The 16,646-nt window shown below is 36.8% G+C and overlaps 2 protein-coding genes across 5 annotated transcripts in view; one reads left to right on the forward strand and one right to left on the reverse strand.

The window, feature by feature from the left end:
* The window catches only part of TMEM67 (transmembrane protein 67), a 42,147-nt gene extending 37,981 nt beyond the window's left edge, over positions 1-4,166 (forward strand). For all 4 annotated transcript variants that reach the window (XM_079116865.1, XM_079116868.1, XM_079116867.1 and 1 more), the window contains 2 exons: positions 836-978; positions 2,156-4,166. In XM_079116865.1, the coding sequence (XP_078972991.1) occupies positions 836-978; positions 2,156-2,236 (224 nt within the window). In that variant the 3' untranslated portion in view covers positions 2,237-4,166. The remainder of the gene's footprint in view (positions 1-835; positions 979-2,155) is intronic.
* RAD54B (RAD54 homolog B) overlaps positions 1-16,646 on the reverse strand; it is a 744,820-nt gene that overhangs the window by 88,810 nt on the left and 639,364 nt on the right. The gene's annotated exons all lie outside the window — the stretch shown is intronic.

Here is a 16,646-nt window from a genome sequence, read left to right on the forward strand (position 1 = left end):
TGATGTGGATCACCAGGAAGAACATATAAGACAGAATTTTTTACTTAGATATACACAAGCATAATATGCATGAAGAAGTTCATATTTTGTAAGGTTATAGCTGATAGGTCAGTGAATTTTCCCAAACTGAATGTATCCCCATAACCTAGCATCCAGATCATAACAGAACATTACCTGTGCCACGACATCGCCTCCTGTAAAACTGAAGTTTCTCACTGGATATCCATAGTGGCATTGGTAGTTCTCTGGACCCCCAAAAAAATATATGCAGAATTTGTATATTTGTACTTTTTTCCTTTTTTTTTTTTTTTTTTCCTATTGAAAAGGGTTATATTTTTAAAAGGGTGTTCATATCCCAGAAAGGACAAAACCCACTTGTTGAGTTTTGAGTTAAAAGAGTTTTGGAGCAAAAGCTTAGGGAGATTATTTGAGACAAAAATTCTAGAACACTAAATTATTCTATGCTTTGCTGTGTTTTTTCTTTTCTTAACTTACTCTACCTTAGAGCATCTTTCTAGATTAATTTATTCTTTAGTTAGATTAAAGAAATACACAAAAAGATATTCATTCACTGGTCCTTACAAGGTATTGATTATATTCTTATACTACTAGCAGTTGCCAACCTTTATGGAAACTGCTTCTTTGAAGTTTCTATGAGTTCTTCGACTAACCTTTTAAATTAGCAAATCTTAACACCTTTTGTTTCTTTTTGTGTAAGCTATATTGTAATGTAGTACTTGTTTCTAATATGCTGTGTTTAAATTCCCAAATTTTATCACCAGAAATTTATCACAGATTTGTTCTATTTTTAAATTTCTCACATCTTTTTTAATAGATGAAAGTTACTCCTTCAGCAGTACGCTATATTATGGAAATGAAGCCACTCTTCTTATTTTTGATCTGTTGTTCTTCTGTGTTGTGGATTTGGCTTGCCAAAATTTCATTTCAGCAGCCTTCCTTACATACCTACAACAAGAGGTAACTTACAAATTTTTCTGGGTTTTTCTTAAAAGAAATGTATTGAAAGTAGATATTTGTTTGCATAGCAGAGTAACAATGTCCATTTACATTTAGAATATCATTAATGTACCAAAATAAGGGCTACAGCTGACCACATTCTGCACAATGTTCTTAGGGTCAGTGAACTACTGGGATTCAGTGGAAGGTATACATTGCTTCAGAAGATGTGAAAGGAATCTGGTAGAAAGATATTTAACTGCCGGACTTCTAGATACCAAAAGTTAACAATAATTTAAAAGAGAGTCCCATTCATAACAAAAAAGCTGCTAGGAATGGATATTTAGCTCAAGACTCCCCACTGAAAAACCCCTTTACTTTGTTGTGAATAATAAATAACTGTGCAGGTGAAATATCTGAAATGGAGATTTTCAGAAATGCTAAATCAGTGCTTCTTGAAATACTTTATTAATATCACACAAATATTCTACTGTATCAAGGATATTTATGAGTGATTTAAGATGTAATTTATTCTTATTAGAGAACTAAAATTATGAAAAAGTTCTGCCCATACTAAATAGTCTTTTTTAAAATTTTTAAAAAATTTTTTACAGATTACATTTTGATTCATTGTACACAAATGGGGTACCTCATTTCGTGTCTATGGTCGTACACAATGTAGATTCATACCATTCATGTAATCATACATGTACATAGGGTAATGATGTCTGTCCTCATTCCCCTCTCCCCCTCATTTCTTTTTTACATAATCTGAAGTTCCTCCATTCTTCTCTCACTCCCCATACCCCCCACCCCCATTATATATCATTCTCCACTTATCAGGGAAAACATTCAGCTTTCAGTTTTTTGGTTTGACTTATTTCACTTAGCATGATATTCTCCAATTCATAGAGTCTTTTGATATTTCTGTAGCTTTTAGAGTTAGAAGAAAGTTGACTTCCAGATATTTACAGTGTATTCCTGTTAATTCATAAAGATATCTTCTAAATAGGAACATGAACTGTTTTGATATTATGAAAGATAATAGCTTTAAAATAATTTTGTGTATAATCACACAACTCAGAAGTTTGATAAATGAAATTAGTTGAATTAGCTAATTCAATTTAGATGATTTAGTTGATGTGCATATTTAATTTTATTTAGAACTATTTCATTCTCAATTGTTTTAATGTTCCAGATTTTTAGGTTTATCCGTAATACAGTAGGACAGAAGAATTTGGTGACCAAAACATTGGTGGATCAAAGATTTCTGATTTAACTTATTGATCATATAACTTAAGGACTCAGTATAATCATGGCGAAGAAGTCATGATATCAGGTTAGTTTGGCATGTTTTTTAAAATTTGTAATACAGATTATTCTGTTTTTATCTATAGATTTATTTTTATAACTTGTAAAAATATGGTCAACATAATGGAAATTATTGTTTCCCACTGTGTGTGGTGTTTAATTCACTAAATAACACTGACAGGCTAAAAATATAAATGTTGCTTTCAGAAAAACAATTTTTAACAGTAATCAGAATAATCCCCATCATTTGTACTAAAGATCATTTTATAAACTGCTTTGTCTACATTTTCTCACATTGATAAACTATTTGATTCCAAGTTCAACACTAGTTTTCAATTTAGTATTTACATGTTTTATTTGCACTTATAGTTAAATAAATGTTGAAAAATATTTTCAAGTTTATTTAGAAATTTCAAATTGTATTATTTTTGATTCACTTTGCCTCATTCTATGTTCATCTATGCCTGTATACAATACTTTTTTCCATGAAGTGTGTTGACATCTCTAATGTGGTTTACATTTATTGTTATAATATGTGACATATTTCCCAATATAGTTTTTAATACATTTTCAATTAATTTTAAGAGTACTTCTGCAAAGTTCTGCCTTTTAACTTTGTTAAAGATAATAAATAACAAACTGTTTAAGTTTATCATGTTATGTTGACAAGGAGATTTATTAAAAGCAAATTTAGGCTTCATAAGTCAGTAGACTTTTAGTAAGTGAAAATAAGCTAGGATTCAAAATATAAATAAATTCTGAAACATATAGCTGATAACTTTCCATATTTTCCCTCAACATATTCTTTAGTAATTCTTCCCATGGTATACCATGTGCTTGAAAGATCCTCATGGTTCAAGTATAATAGTCATTAACCCCCAGACCAACATTTTTTTTACTGCTGACTCCATTGATGTTATGTAAATATGTAAATACAATTCTGTGTAAATAGTATTTATATTTTTAAATTGAAAATATGTAATAAAACATTTTGTGGTTCTGTTTGATTAATTTATATTCTATGAATTAACACTCAGGAATATAGTACTTTGGGGGCAGGGTTTGTCCACTGCCAAAGATGAATCTTTCACTTTTCCCTGAATCTCAAGAATTACTGAGGAGAAAGAAAGAGAGCTAGTGAGTTGAATCTTTGAAACTCTAGTTTCTGAAGTGTCACATATAGGAATGTCTTTATAAAAGCTGCAAAAATAAATAAATGTACCATGCATAAATTTCCACTCAGAAGCATGTGAAAGAAATTCAGCCTTCATTCCACATATGAAATGTTACTATTAACATGAATGTTTTTTAAAATGGTAAATTTCAAAATGCCAGATTGAGTGAATCACTTGCTAATAAATTAAAATACAAAACATTTTAAAATCATTCTAAATTAGTTTTGTACAACATTTTTATTTTGGTTAGATACATGACAGCTTGTGTAGCTTTTCATACATTGTTCACATTGCCACAACTTCATGATCACATGACTTATTTTCCATTGGGTTCATGACCTTTTTCTATTTCTGTAGCACCTAGAAACATTTGCTACAGCTCTTCATTGTTTCATAATGAAACAAACCCTAGAGAGATTCTTTAAAATTTTTGTGTACTTTGTATTCACCTTAAAAAAAAAATACATAGGCTGGGACTGGGGTTGTAGCTCAGTGGTGGAGGCTTGCCTAGCACCTGTGAGGCACTGGGTTCAATCCTCAGCACCACATATGAATAAAATAAAGGTATTGTGTCCATACACAGCTAAAAAATATATACATATAAGAAATAAAATTACCCATTACAAAATACATAGGCCTTCCTTTCTAGAAGTTTAATATTAAACAAGTTTTCAATTGGATAGAATTCCAAAAAAAAATTACATAGGCCCCTAAAATACAGTGCCTCTATAAGGAGAGATCTACATGCTTGCTTCTGTCATTGCTGTCCATACAACTTCCTTTTGAGAAGGCATTGCTAGTTAGCTTCATGGAGGAGGAGCATTCACAATGATCATTAACCCAATGTTTGCAAGCATGAAGCATATATCTTAGCCATAATGCTGATTGATATAAGCTGAGGGGAAATAAATATGTCAAATAGCACACTGACCACAGTGGCTTAATGGACAAAGCTTCATATTTATTGATAGAAGCCCTGGATTCAAATTAGAATTTTGCCCCTATCAGGAGCTTTGGGACTATGAACAAACTTATTTGGCATTATAGAACTTCATTCTACATCTCTACAATGGAAATAATACCATTTGCTTACCACTGAGGTGTTTTAAGGATTCTTATATTACAATATGGCTACAACAGGAGACCAGAGATGTATCTCAGTGGTATAGTGCTTGCCTAGTGTGTAGGAGGCACTGTGTTCTGTCCACAGCACTGCAAAAAATAAATTTATCAATGAGCCAGGGGCACACACCCATAATCCCAGTGACTTGGGAGACTGAGGTAGGAGGATCACAGTTCAAAACCAACCTCAACAACTTGGCAAGACCCTAAGCAACTTAGCAAGACTCTGTCTCAATATAAAAAATAAAAAGGGCTGGGGATGTGGCTTAGTGGTATGGCATGCCTGAGTTCAACCCTTGTACTAAACCAAAAAAAAAAAAAAAAAAAAAGAACCTATGAACACAAATTCTTACAATTTTTAACCTAAAATATTTGCCTCTAAACATATTCTCTTTCTTGCTAAGAAGTTAATTCCATGCTATTAAAATTAAGATTCCTCATCTCAGTAATAGATCAATGCAGGCAAATTCCAAATTCCAAGCCTTCCTTCTTTGCCACCTCAACCTCAGTGGGAAGAGGGCCTGGTAGAGGTGACAGCCAAAAGGCGAAGGAAGGAGCTACCATCACCCCATGTTGGAGTCACGGTGGAAAAAAGGGGGAAGAATGGAATATTGTCTCTGGAAGGGTGGGTTTCTTTTATTTACTCCTTCCTTCATTCAAACAATGTTTCTACCTCTTCCCAGCTCTTTGGCAGTGTCTTCAAATTAGCAGAGGAAACAGGGATTTTAACTAGTAATTACAGTGATAAGAGCTGCAGTACTGAGGGTGTGATAGGAACTTAACTGCATCTGGGACATCAGGGCTTTGGCCTCAGAGAAGTGGTATTTGATTTGCGATAAACCAAAAGACAGGTACATCCAAAGCGAAAAAACAGTGCGTGTGCTCAGAGAGCAGGAAACATGGCAGTTTAGAATACTACAGGTGGTCTGAATATAGAATACACATATTGTTTGCATGTTATAATTTTCTATATATTGCAACGTTTGACTTTTTTTTTTTTTAATAACTGGGGGTTGAATCCAGGGGTGCTCTAATTTAAGCTACATCCCCAGCACTTTTTATTTTTATTTTAAGAGGGAGTCTCACCAATTTGCTTAGGGCCTAAGTTGCTGAGGCTGACCTTGAACTTGGGACCATCCTGTCTCAGACTCCTAAGTCACTGGAATTACAGGCATGCCACCACACCTGGCATGTTTTGATATCTTAAAAAAAAAAAAAAAAAACTTTCTGGCTGGGGAGAGACTGCCCCTGCTAAGTCTTAGAATTTAGTGACAAATCAATCTTGAGCCACACTCCAGGAAAAAAAAACTTCTATGCCTTAATCATCCCAGGACCAGGAAATAAGCAACCAGGGACTTCCCCTGCAGCTTAGAGCCTGCTGAAATTATTAAAACTAACTTGTCCTAAACTGTTGCCCACTCCATCCCTTGCCTTTTCCCCCAAACCCTGGTTCCTGCCATTGTGCCTTCTGACTGGTGCTTTCCCATGTATCCCTGCGCAGAGCACTGTGTCACTGTTTGTAGAATCTGATCGTGAGTATGTTGTTTACCTGTGTCACCTCTTATGGCCACAACTGACTGATCGTTATGTAAAAGAACACAAGAGAATACCTCTGGGGGTTTGGGAAGAAAATGAGATTGAAAAAGAAAACAGGAGTGACATCATTAATAAACCACATTATCACATGTATGAAGAGTTCAACCAAGCTAAGTGGGATAGCCTACCTTCAGATGAATGCAGATGGCCCTCTGTATTTGTGGGCTCCACCTGGACTGTTTCAACCAAATGCACATCAGAAATATTTGAAAAAAAAATCCGTGCTGAAGACCAACAGAGCTTTCCTTGTCTCCTTGTCATTATTCCCTAAACAATACAATATAACCGCTGTTTACATAGCATTTGCAATGTATTGGGTATCATAAGTAATCTAGAGATGATTTAAAGTATGTGCATAGGTTATAGCAAGTACTATGCCATTTAAATAAAGAACTTGAGCATCCACAGATTTTGGTTTCCTTGAGTGTCCTGGAACCAGTCCTACACATTGATACCAAGTAAGTGAATGGACAGGTGGACAAGATGTAATCTTCTCTAATCTAATTGCTCTGGAATAATTGATGGTTCATTAGCTAGGAGACTGGTGCTTCCTTGTTGTCTGGCTGAATGTTGTGATTTGCAGAAAAATACATTGCCTAAATGAGGCACCAGAGGCAGAAGTTAAGAGCACAGACTCTGCAGCCAGACTAACCTGTGTTCACGTCTTGGCTGTACCACTTACTAGTTGGATGATTTTTGTCAAGTCATGATTTAATTTTATCATCTTTAAAAGGGATTAAAATACCTATCATAGAGTTATTGGAAACATTAAATGAGTTAATGTATGTGTACTTTTCTTAGAAGAGTGGCTAGAACATAGTAAATGCTATAGAAGTATTAGCTTTGTAGGTGTAGCAAATCCTATTAATACTTAACTCTAAAGAGACCCAGATTAATCCCTAGAACCATATTACGACACTGTCTTGAGCTAACCCTGGTGGTGCACACTTACAGTCCCAGCTACTCAGGAGACTGAGGCAGGAGGATCAAGAGCTTGAGGCCACCTTAAGCAACACAGCAAAACTTAAAAAATAAAAAGTCACATTGCTGTGTGTGCTAGATGTAGTAGTAAACAAACTGCCTACTGCAAAGCAATATGTGGATTTTAAAATTTACTTTGTTTCTATTATGGTTATCACAATCTTAAGTATTATTGCTTCTGTTATTATTATTACAAAGAAATACAAGGCTGTGGTCCAAGGATAAATAAATGATCAGTTCAATGGAGCCTAGAAACAGATCCGCAAATGTATAGTTACTTACGACAAGAGCAGTGTGCAATGCAGTAATGAAAAGATGTTTTTTGAATGGTCAATTGAATATCCCAGTGGGAAAAAAATGGACCTTTACCTTTATATCATACTTATCCAAAACATACTTCAGGTACATGAAATCTTAATGTAAAATGTTAAGTGACAAAGCTTCTAGAAGATAATATAGGGGAATATATTCAGGTCTTTGGCATAGGCCTTTTCAAACAGGATCAAAAAAATAAATCATAAAGGAAGAGATTGGTAAATTGGACATTACCATTTATGTTAAATGCAAATTTTAAATTTATAATAAATTTATGAGCTCTATACCTCTTAATTTTTTCCTACTGCTTCTCAATGTGAGAAAAAATATTTGCAAAACATAATCTGACAAATCATTCCTATCCAGAATAAAGAAGTCTTCAAATCAATAGGAGAAAGATAGACAACTCATTAGAAAAATGAGCAAAAGACATGTAGCTGTCCCTCAAAAGAGGGTTTCCAGGCCAGGCACGGAGGTTCAAGCAAGAGGATCCTAAGCTTAAAGCCAGCCTCAGCAAAAGCAAGGTGCCAAGCAACTCAGTGAGACCCTGTCTCTAAATAAAATGCAAAATAGCGATGGGGATGTGGCTCAGTGGTCAAGTGCCCCTAAATTCAATCCCTGGTACCCACCACCAAAAAAAAAAGAAGGAGGGTTTCCAAATAAGCACATATGAACAGTGCTCAATCTTAGACATGAAAATGCAAAATCTTAATACTAGAGAACCACCAAAATAGCTAAAATTTAAGAACTTAAAATACCAAGTGTGGTCAGGGATGTGTGAAACAAATGAACTTTTATGTTTACTATGTAAAGTGAGTTGATTAGTCCTAATTTATAACTTAAAATTGAATCATTCTAAATCTTAAAGACGGGAAGACTAGTCCTTGCAGTGTGTGTTTGATCAAATCCACAGTTGACAGCAGGTGGCAGTACGGAGCACACTAAGCTTTTCAGGACCAAGCCAGGCTTCTGACCAGTGTCAGCAGAGCCAAGAGAAACTACATTCTCCTCCAGTCTCTACTACCTTGTCACCCCTCCCTGCTTCTCTTGTCTGTCCCTTTGCTGCCTTGAAGCATTGTACAGCTTAAATAGCTAGTGTACCCTGTATCTAGTGCTGAGGATTTTTAACCCAGGTTTAGAAATTGCATGCTAAAATTAGAAAAGTATACTTCCATCTCCTAGGGAAGAAGGTCACAAAACAGGTCATTGGGGGGAAAAAGAGCAAATTATCTAATGATTATGAAATCCTCTCCTCATTTTAATGAAATACATATTTATATGAAAATTATTTTTAAAAATTAAACTATTATTCAGAGTATATAATAACCCTTTTACAATACTGTCTCCCCAAATAAGACCCCATGTAAACATTTTCCTGATATACAGCATATATGTTATAATATAATGTAAATACTATGCTGTATTATGTGTTACATATTAAAGTGTTGCAACTTTAAACCTTCACCAAAAGGCAACAAAATTTGAATAACTATGAAGCCCACCTTCTCTTAGATTGTCTTAGTCTGTTTTGTTATAAGAATGAATTCTCCATATTAAGCAAGATTACAAGAGATGTATCTTTCCACATGTAAAAGCATGTATACATATGAGTGTTTCCATTTTTGTTTACACAGTATTTGTATTTTTTATTAAAATTATGCTGTTCTTTTTAGTTTATATCTTATATTCATTCTTTTCTTGATAAAGACAAAAAAGAAAAAAATCACATAAAATATTTTTATCTGACTGAGAGAGCAATGGACAAGTCTTGTTTCTGCTAATCTGATACCCCTAAACTTGTATCTGTTTTTTTCCCTTTGGGAGACAGTGTAATGGTCAAAACTGTTGTGAACTGCTGCTTATCCAAGCAACTTCCTAGTAACTGTTAAATATACAAACGGCTTTCTTAGATCTTCCTATTATAAATCTTTCATTTCTTTGTTTGCTTTTACAAATGACAGAGCAAACATAAAAAAGAATTTTAACACAAACGTTGTACCCTCAATCATTTTGGACACTTAGACATTACCGTATAACAGAAAAGGAAGCTCATAGGTAAGCAGCTGGTGGCGCCATTTATAAATACTCATCTCTGAGGGAAGGGCCAGGCTCGTTTTATTCACTCTTTTCCCAGTCGTTTGGCATTGCACCTGGAACATAGTAGAGACAGTCAGGTTTTTGTTTTCTTTTGTTTGCAGTGCTGGGAATTGTGAACCTGGAACACATGCTAGGCAATCTTGTACCACTGAGTCAGCCTCCTCAGGAAATACTTGAAGGAAAGAATGACTGAATTTGGAATGGATATTTTTGTTGGGTTATTGTCTATTATGAAGAAGAGCCCCAATAGTACAGTCATTATTTGCTCCTCTGGAGCATAAACAATTTACAAATACATATATCCAGTGCTGACTAGTACCAGCTACAGTGCTGGGTGCTGAGGATAGAGAGGCTAGTAAGACAGTAAGTAGAGGAAGTACTGTGTTAGTTTCCTGTGCTTCTCTAACAACATCACAATTTTGGCTTAAAACACCATCACATTACCTCAGAATGCTGGCTATCAGAAGTCTGAAATGGGTTTTACTGGACTAAAATCAAGTTGTCAGCAGGGCTTCTTTTCTTGTAAAAGCTCAGGAAATACTACAGCTTCTTATCTTTCCAGCTTCTAGAGTCTGCTTGCATTCCTTGGCTTTGGCCCCATCCTTCATCTGAAAGTTGGTAGCATAGCATCTTCAAATCTCTCTGACTCTCCTGCCTTCATCTTTCACTTAGGATTTCTGTGATTACAGTGGGCTGGCTGAATAATTCAGGATAATTTTCTTATCTCAAGATCCTTAGCTTAATCACATTTGCAAAGTCCTTTGTGCCATGTAAGGTAACATATTCACCAACTCTGGGATTTGGATATGAACCTTTTTGGGAAGGGGCAGCATTTTTCTGCCTACCAGAAGCACTATCTACCAGGTATGAGGAGAACATAAAACCAGCATTCCCGTGATAGACTGGCTAGTCTGGAAAGGTCTGTCAGATACCCTGAGATAAAGTGGATGAGCAGAAGCCAGCCAAGACTATACCATCTGAATGGGGTTGAAGGTTTCCAGATAGAGGAGTCAATATGTGCAAAGCCCCTGCAGTACGAGCACCCTCACCTGCAAAGGCTCTGGACTGACCATTTGACAGAAATGACCAACAGAGCAAGATTTTGGTTAGCTTCTTCTTTGGAGTTTTGTTTTTTTTGATTTGTTTGTTGTTTTTTTGGCTTTTGGGTTTTTAAAATCTGGCCAAATGTAGTTCAGTGCGCTGAGTAGTTCTCCACTGCTGGAGCCTCTCTCAAAGTCATCCTTACACACAATTTTAAGGGATTGTTATCTAGAAGGGGGAGAGACCACGCTCAGAACACAAAACCAAAGGCAGTGATCTAATCCTCTTTAGAAAAGGTCTGCTCCTTGCTGTGGTCAGCTCTTATTCTCGTCATGTTTTCATGTTGGCCGATTTCGTTTGCAGCCACTCGTTGTGAGCATCTGAGGGACAGAACTCACGCAGCAGGAAAGGAACAGCTGGAGGCAGGCCAGGGCATTTTTTAAAAATACTGCAAATGAATCACAGAGATTTGTTTCCTCTTATGTCACTTACTGAGCTTTAAAACTCAAGCCAGCCCTGATTGAAAATTGTAGTGAGGAGTTTGCATGGCACTTTGATTCCCAACATGTTAATAAATATTCGGGTACCTTTCCATGAATCCTTTTTAGCTACCTATGTCATCTGAGTAAAGCAGTGCCAGCTGCCAGGAAATTCATTAAGTTGACTTTTTGCCCCCATCAGTGCATGAGATCAAACCCAGGGCTTAGTGCATGCTAAATGCACACTTTCCACTAAATAGTACCCCCAACCCTAAATTGTCATTTTAAATATTTCTGTAGGTTACTAAGCCACTTCAGCTCTAACCACAAAATCTCTTAACAAGATTTTATGTATGAGATTTTTTTTAGTCCTAGACACTTACCAAAACAACTCCAAACCTCTTCCTCCTAATTCTGTCTTCTCTCCTTAGTTATTATAAAGCCACAGGAAGAATTCTCATTTAATTAGACCTGTTTGTTTTCTGTATACTTAGAGCAAAGGCAGGATAGAATTGTGCTAAGAGTAAACACTCTGAGTTATGACAGACCCTGCTCTGAATTCCCCACCTCTCTATTTCCTTGTGTGTGAACCTCAGCAAACCCTTCTACCTCATGCACCTGCTCCTCATCTGTAAAACTGGATAGCATCTGCCACAAGAAAGTGGTTGTGAGGATTGAAGAAGATAACAGTTGTTAGCACAGTGCCTGGAATAGGTTAGTGCACAGTGAATGTAGTATGTCATTGTGTCTGGATTGTTATGTTGACAACCACAAACAGATTAATGTGACCTTGAATGCTTCTGTGGTGTACCCGACGTAAGCATAGCTATGTCTCTCCAGGGGAGGTAAGTGAGCCCAGCAACCTACTCCAGAAAAACAGTAATAGCTTCAATTGACCAACAAGCTTGACACAGAACAACACTGGGGTGAGGTTGTTAGTGTAATTTAAAGCCACATTAATAGAGTATCCAAAGGAGGAGATTTATGCAATTTGCACTTTGTCCATGGTGGTGTCTAGTTCTAATTGTGCCTGATTCTAAAGGGCCTTGATAAATTGGATTTTATTTGGAGGAGGAGACTCAGGATGGTGAAGAATCCGGAGAATCCTATTCTTCTTCTTCTTGCCATGAAGAATAATAGAAGGAACCAAAGAAAAGATTAATCAGGACCATGATGACTTCTTCAAATATTTGTCTTGTGGAAAGGGAAATTAATATCCATAAAGCTCCTGAGTACAGAATGAAGATAAACAAGCAGGAGCTATAAAATGGTGGATTACAGGTCAGGAGAGAGGAACATTCAGATAATTTAGAGGTGCTCAAATAATAATGGTTCCTTGTGTTTGGGTCTTCCTGCAGATGCCTGTGGGAACAAATCTGGGGGTACTGAGAAGGGTAATCTACCCTTGGGCAAAGGAAGGAGCACATGGGTTCTATCATTTACCAATTACCTTTTTGGATGTGCCCATCAAGCCTTCCGAAACAAAATCACAACATCAGAGGAGGTTGTCGCTTTGGCTTCCCAGGATGGTTAGCCCTGAGAGCTGACGTGCTGAGGAACTCTTACAGCAAGTTCCCTTGCAGAGAGAACAGACTCGAGGATCAGAGACTAACTGACTCATAAGAGGCTCCTATATATATAGTTCTATCTGGGGAAATAATATTTGTTCCATAATACGTGTGTCCATGTTCATAAAGTAACAAGCCTGTTATTAAAATTGTCCTGACAGACCCTATAAATAAGAATTAGGTTAGGAAAGAAACTGAAATGGATGGAGATGAAGTGACAGCTGTGACTGATTTCTTCTTTCTCCCCAGAGAAAGGTTAGACATGATTATAGACAGAATTGAATAGGGGGACTAGAATTCAAAGGTTTGGCTCTTAGTCCTATCAGGAACTTAGTCCCATCTAGTTGATAACCAGATCTTGGCTAAATCAGTTGTACTTTCTGGACTTCTGTTCCATCATGTATGGGACCAGTGACCTCTTAAGACCTCCTCTATCTCTAGTTCTGTGATCCATGAAGGATAACCTATACATATAAAATGCTGGATGAAGATAATTAACGTCCATTTGGGCTTATTTGTCCTTCTACAAGTCATTTAAGCTAAAACTTAGTTTTATATAGTATTATATATATATATTTATATATATATATATATTTATATATATATATTCTGCAGTCTTCCCTCAAAATCATAAGAGTTCCTCTGTCACTTCTCTCTGCGTCTGCGTATCTTCCATAACCAACCCACTTCACTTCCTGATGCTCAGCCTGCTTCAGTGCCTTAACTCCTGATCACTAGGTCTCCTCCGCTGCCTCCCTCTGAGCGTGGCCATGTTCCTCAAATGCAGTCAGGGGTTTCCTGCTTGCATGGGCTATAGCTGGTTGTCTCCTCTACAGATTCCAGGAAAAAAAAAATTGTGATTTATTTTTAAGATTTCTGAATATTCAAGGAGCCACCCAACATCAACCTTCTCACATTCTCTCTTTCCTCCTCCCTCCCAGATTCACCCAGGAGCTCCTTGTGTTACATCAAACAAAACCAGCCCCTGTAGTCCAGGTTGAATCCAGGCAGGAATGGCTTTTCCTAAAGGCTCGCTCTCCAGAGAGGAATTCTTAGTCCAGTGGCTGATAGAAATTCCCCCATCTTGTTATAAGCATTTGTTCACGTTTCCATGAATAACCAAAGAAAGTTCTACATTAACATACTTGCTTCATGATGTCATTTTTTAAACTTTGATTTTAGAAATGATAGCGTAGAAAGAGTACAGAGAGTATGGACCTTTCTTCAGCTTGTGAAGGTCATGGAAGAGTAAATCAGGATGAAACCAGATCCCTGGGACCTAAACCACATCTGGTATTTACTTCTGTGACAGTCACAGGGTCAGTGTTTCCGTTTCCACACAGTCTAAAGGGAAAAGTATAGGAGGCATCTAATACTAAAACTCAAACATTTAAATGAAAAAATTCCCATGACAAGTAAAGGGAGATATCCAGTGCAAAAGGATCAGGCATTTCTTTGGGCTCCCTTAAGTGAAAGTACTTCAGAAGAGACTCAGGAAAGACAGAGGTCCTTGCAGCTGAAGGCCAAATTAACAAGTACATGTAAATCAAGGTGTGAATTTAGCTTAGCTGAACAAAAGGTTAAAATAGAAACAGTTCATTGAAAATTTTGCCAACAATAGAAGTGATTTCTATACAATGGAAATTTCCACTCTGTTTTAAAGAACAATTCTACTGACTGAGGTTTAATTTTGCTAACATAATAGAAATGTTATTCTATCAAGAATCACATTTCAATGAAAGCCACTTACCATTATCCCAACCTCTGAGAACACCCTGTCCCATAACATCTGGATAAGATGGTCTCGTTCCAGCTCTCAACCCATATGTTATGAGAAGTTCTACCTCCTACTATTTCTGAGGATTCCTGATAGGGTGTGCATGGTTGTGTGTATGTGCTCATATGTGTGTGTTCATGTGCTCACACTTGTGGTCCTTGTCACAACAGCAGAGCAAAGGGTGAGGAGCTGTTGGCTTATGTTCCTCAAGTCACCTCTCACTCCACATGATTCTGCTGAGTGCCTATTTCTCATCTTGACGCTGAGACTATAGTTCTTGTTCCTACCACTTCACACCTATGGGGACCCCACACTTTAATTCTCCAAACTATTAGCCTTAGACAATTGAATGTTTTAAGCTTTTGTTCTGACTCTGGGATAACAAAAGGACAATAGCATAGCACAGATTGGAAAAGCTGAATACCATACTTTTCTGTTCTCAAAATCCTTTGGCCATCTCTCTACTATGGGAGATTTACATTTTGTCTTTTATTTTAGGCCCTGGTCTGCTGCTGTGCTGCTAGGCCTGCTTTCTTCTCTACCCTGATCCTTCCACCATTTTATCCTCTTCTCAGAGTCTTTAGGGTTCCTAAACCTTCCGTATTCTGCCAGCAGTGCATTCAAACTCTCTCTCTTTACAAAAGAGGCCGAAGGAAGACAGCCGGCTTAGAAGTTAGGGCTATAGGACTTTATCTCAAAGTCTTTTCGCTTAGAAGCATGCTGCTTTCTACTTAGATTGCGTGTTGCCTATGTTTTGGGTTGGGACTAGATTGTAGGAAATACCTAACACCACTTTCACTGATATAGTCACCCCTCCATTTATCAAAAAATTCCTGTTTTAACTACAAAACAACCTAGTTTTCTGCAAAACCTCCTCCTTTCAGACTATGCCTTGCAGAGCTCACCTTGCATCATTAAAAGCCCTCTGTGGGTATGTCCCAAACAAAAGAATACCTTTGTCTCTTCCACTTTCCAGAACGTGAAAGCAGTTACAAACATTCCTTCTTAATAGAAGTGCTCCATTTCTGTAAAGCTTGTAGTATAAAAATTATTAGTGTTCAAAGCCACGATGTTTTCAAGTTTACCATGGGGGAACAACACCCCAAAACATTGAATTCAGTAGACCTTATCAATGGTAGCTCACCACCAACCTCATTTGTGGTTCAGAAACCTGAGACCTGAAGCAGGTCAGTGGCAGATCAGAGCTTACTAGTAAACCCCTCAGTAGAAAACTGGGACTGGCATCCCCTCAGGACACAGCTGGTCTGATAACAGCTTAGTGGAGAGACTAAATAATTTAAGTTGTTCACCTTGTTTATCAAGTGTGGCTCAGAATTCTTATAAACATGACTGGGGTGGAGTGGGAGTTAAACCACATACAAATTATGTTATTAGACATGCAAAAATATGAGCATATATATTGTACTGATAAAACTTACTGACCAACCAACAAGGAAACATCTGTTGTATTGCCAAAAGATGGAGTTTCCCTTTAGTGCTCTTCAAACTACAATTCAAATTGTTATAGAAGAACGCAAGGAAAGTCTCATGGGCTCTGAAATCCCATCCAGACCTCAGTGCTCAGTGTTTTTCCCCCACTAAAGAGTTGCCTATAATCCATATCATTAGGACACTTGACAAATTTTAGCCTTTAGGACATTGCTGTCTGTCCACAAGGCACAGTTCTTATGCATTTAAATATTTTCTTATAGCTATAAAATAATATATTTTTAATTGTAGAAATTTTTTTAAACACAAAAAATTATCAAGTAAAGATGAAAAGAAATTACATGTAGTTCCATCATCAGAGAAAATCAATTACATTTTGGCTTAGCATATTTCCCTAAAACATTTTTCTTTGCATTATATTCAATATATAAACTTCTTCTTTTTGTTCCATAGTGAGATTGTATGCTATGTATGTTGTTTGATAACCTGCTTTTATGAACACCCCAGCAAAAGCGTATCCCCATGTGATTGAATATTCTTCAGAAATTGGCTTCAAAGGTGTTATTTTAAAAAATTGTTTCCAAGCTGGGTGCAGTGGTACATGCCTCTACTACCAGCTGCTTGGGAGGCTGAATCATTTAAATTACATGATCTCAGGAATTTACGCCAGCCTGGACATCATAGTAAGACACCATGTCTCAATCAATCAATCAATCCACCCATCAACCAATAGAAAATGGTTTCTTCCTGAAAAGTACACACTAGGGCTAACCCCATT

The sequence above is a fragment of the Sciurus vulgaris genome (assembly GCF_902686455.1).
Source record: "Sciurus vulgaris genome assembly, chromosome: 1".
Taxonomy (NCBI): domain Eukaryota; kingdom Metazoa; phylum Chordata; class Mammalia; order Rodentia; family Sciuridae; genus Sciurus; species Sciurus vulgaris.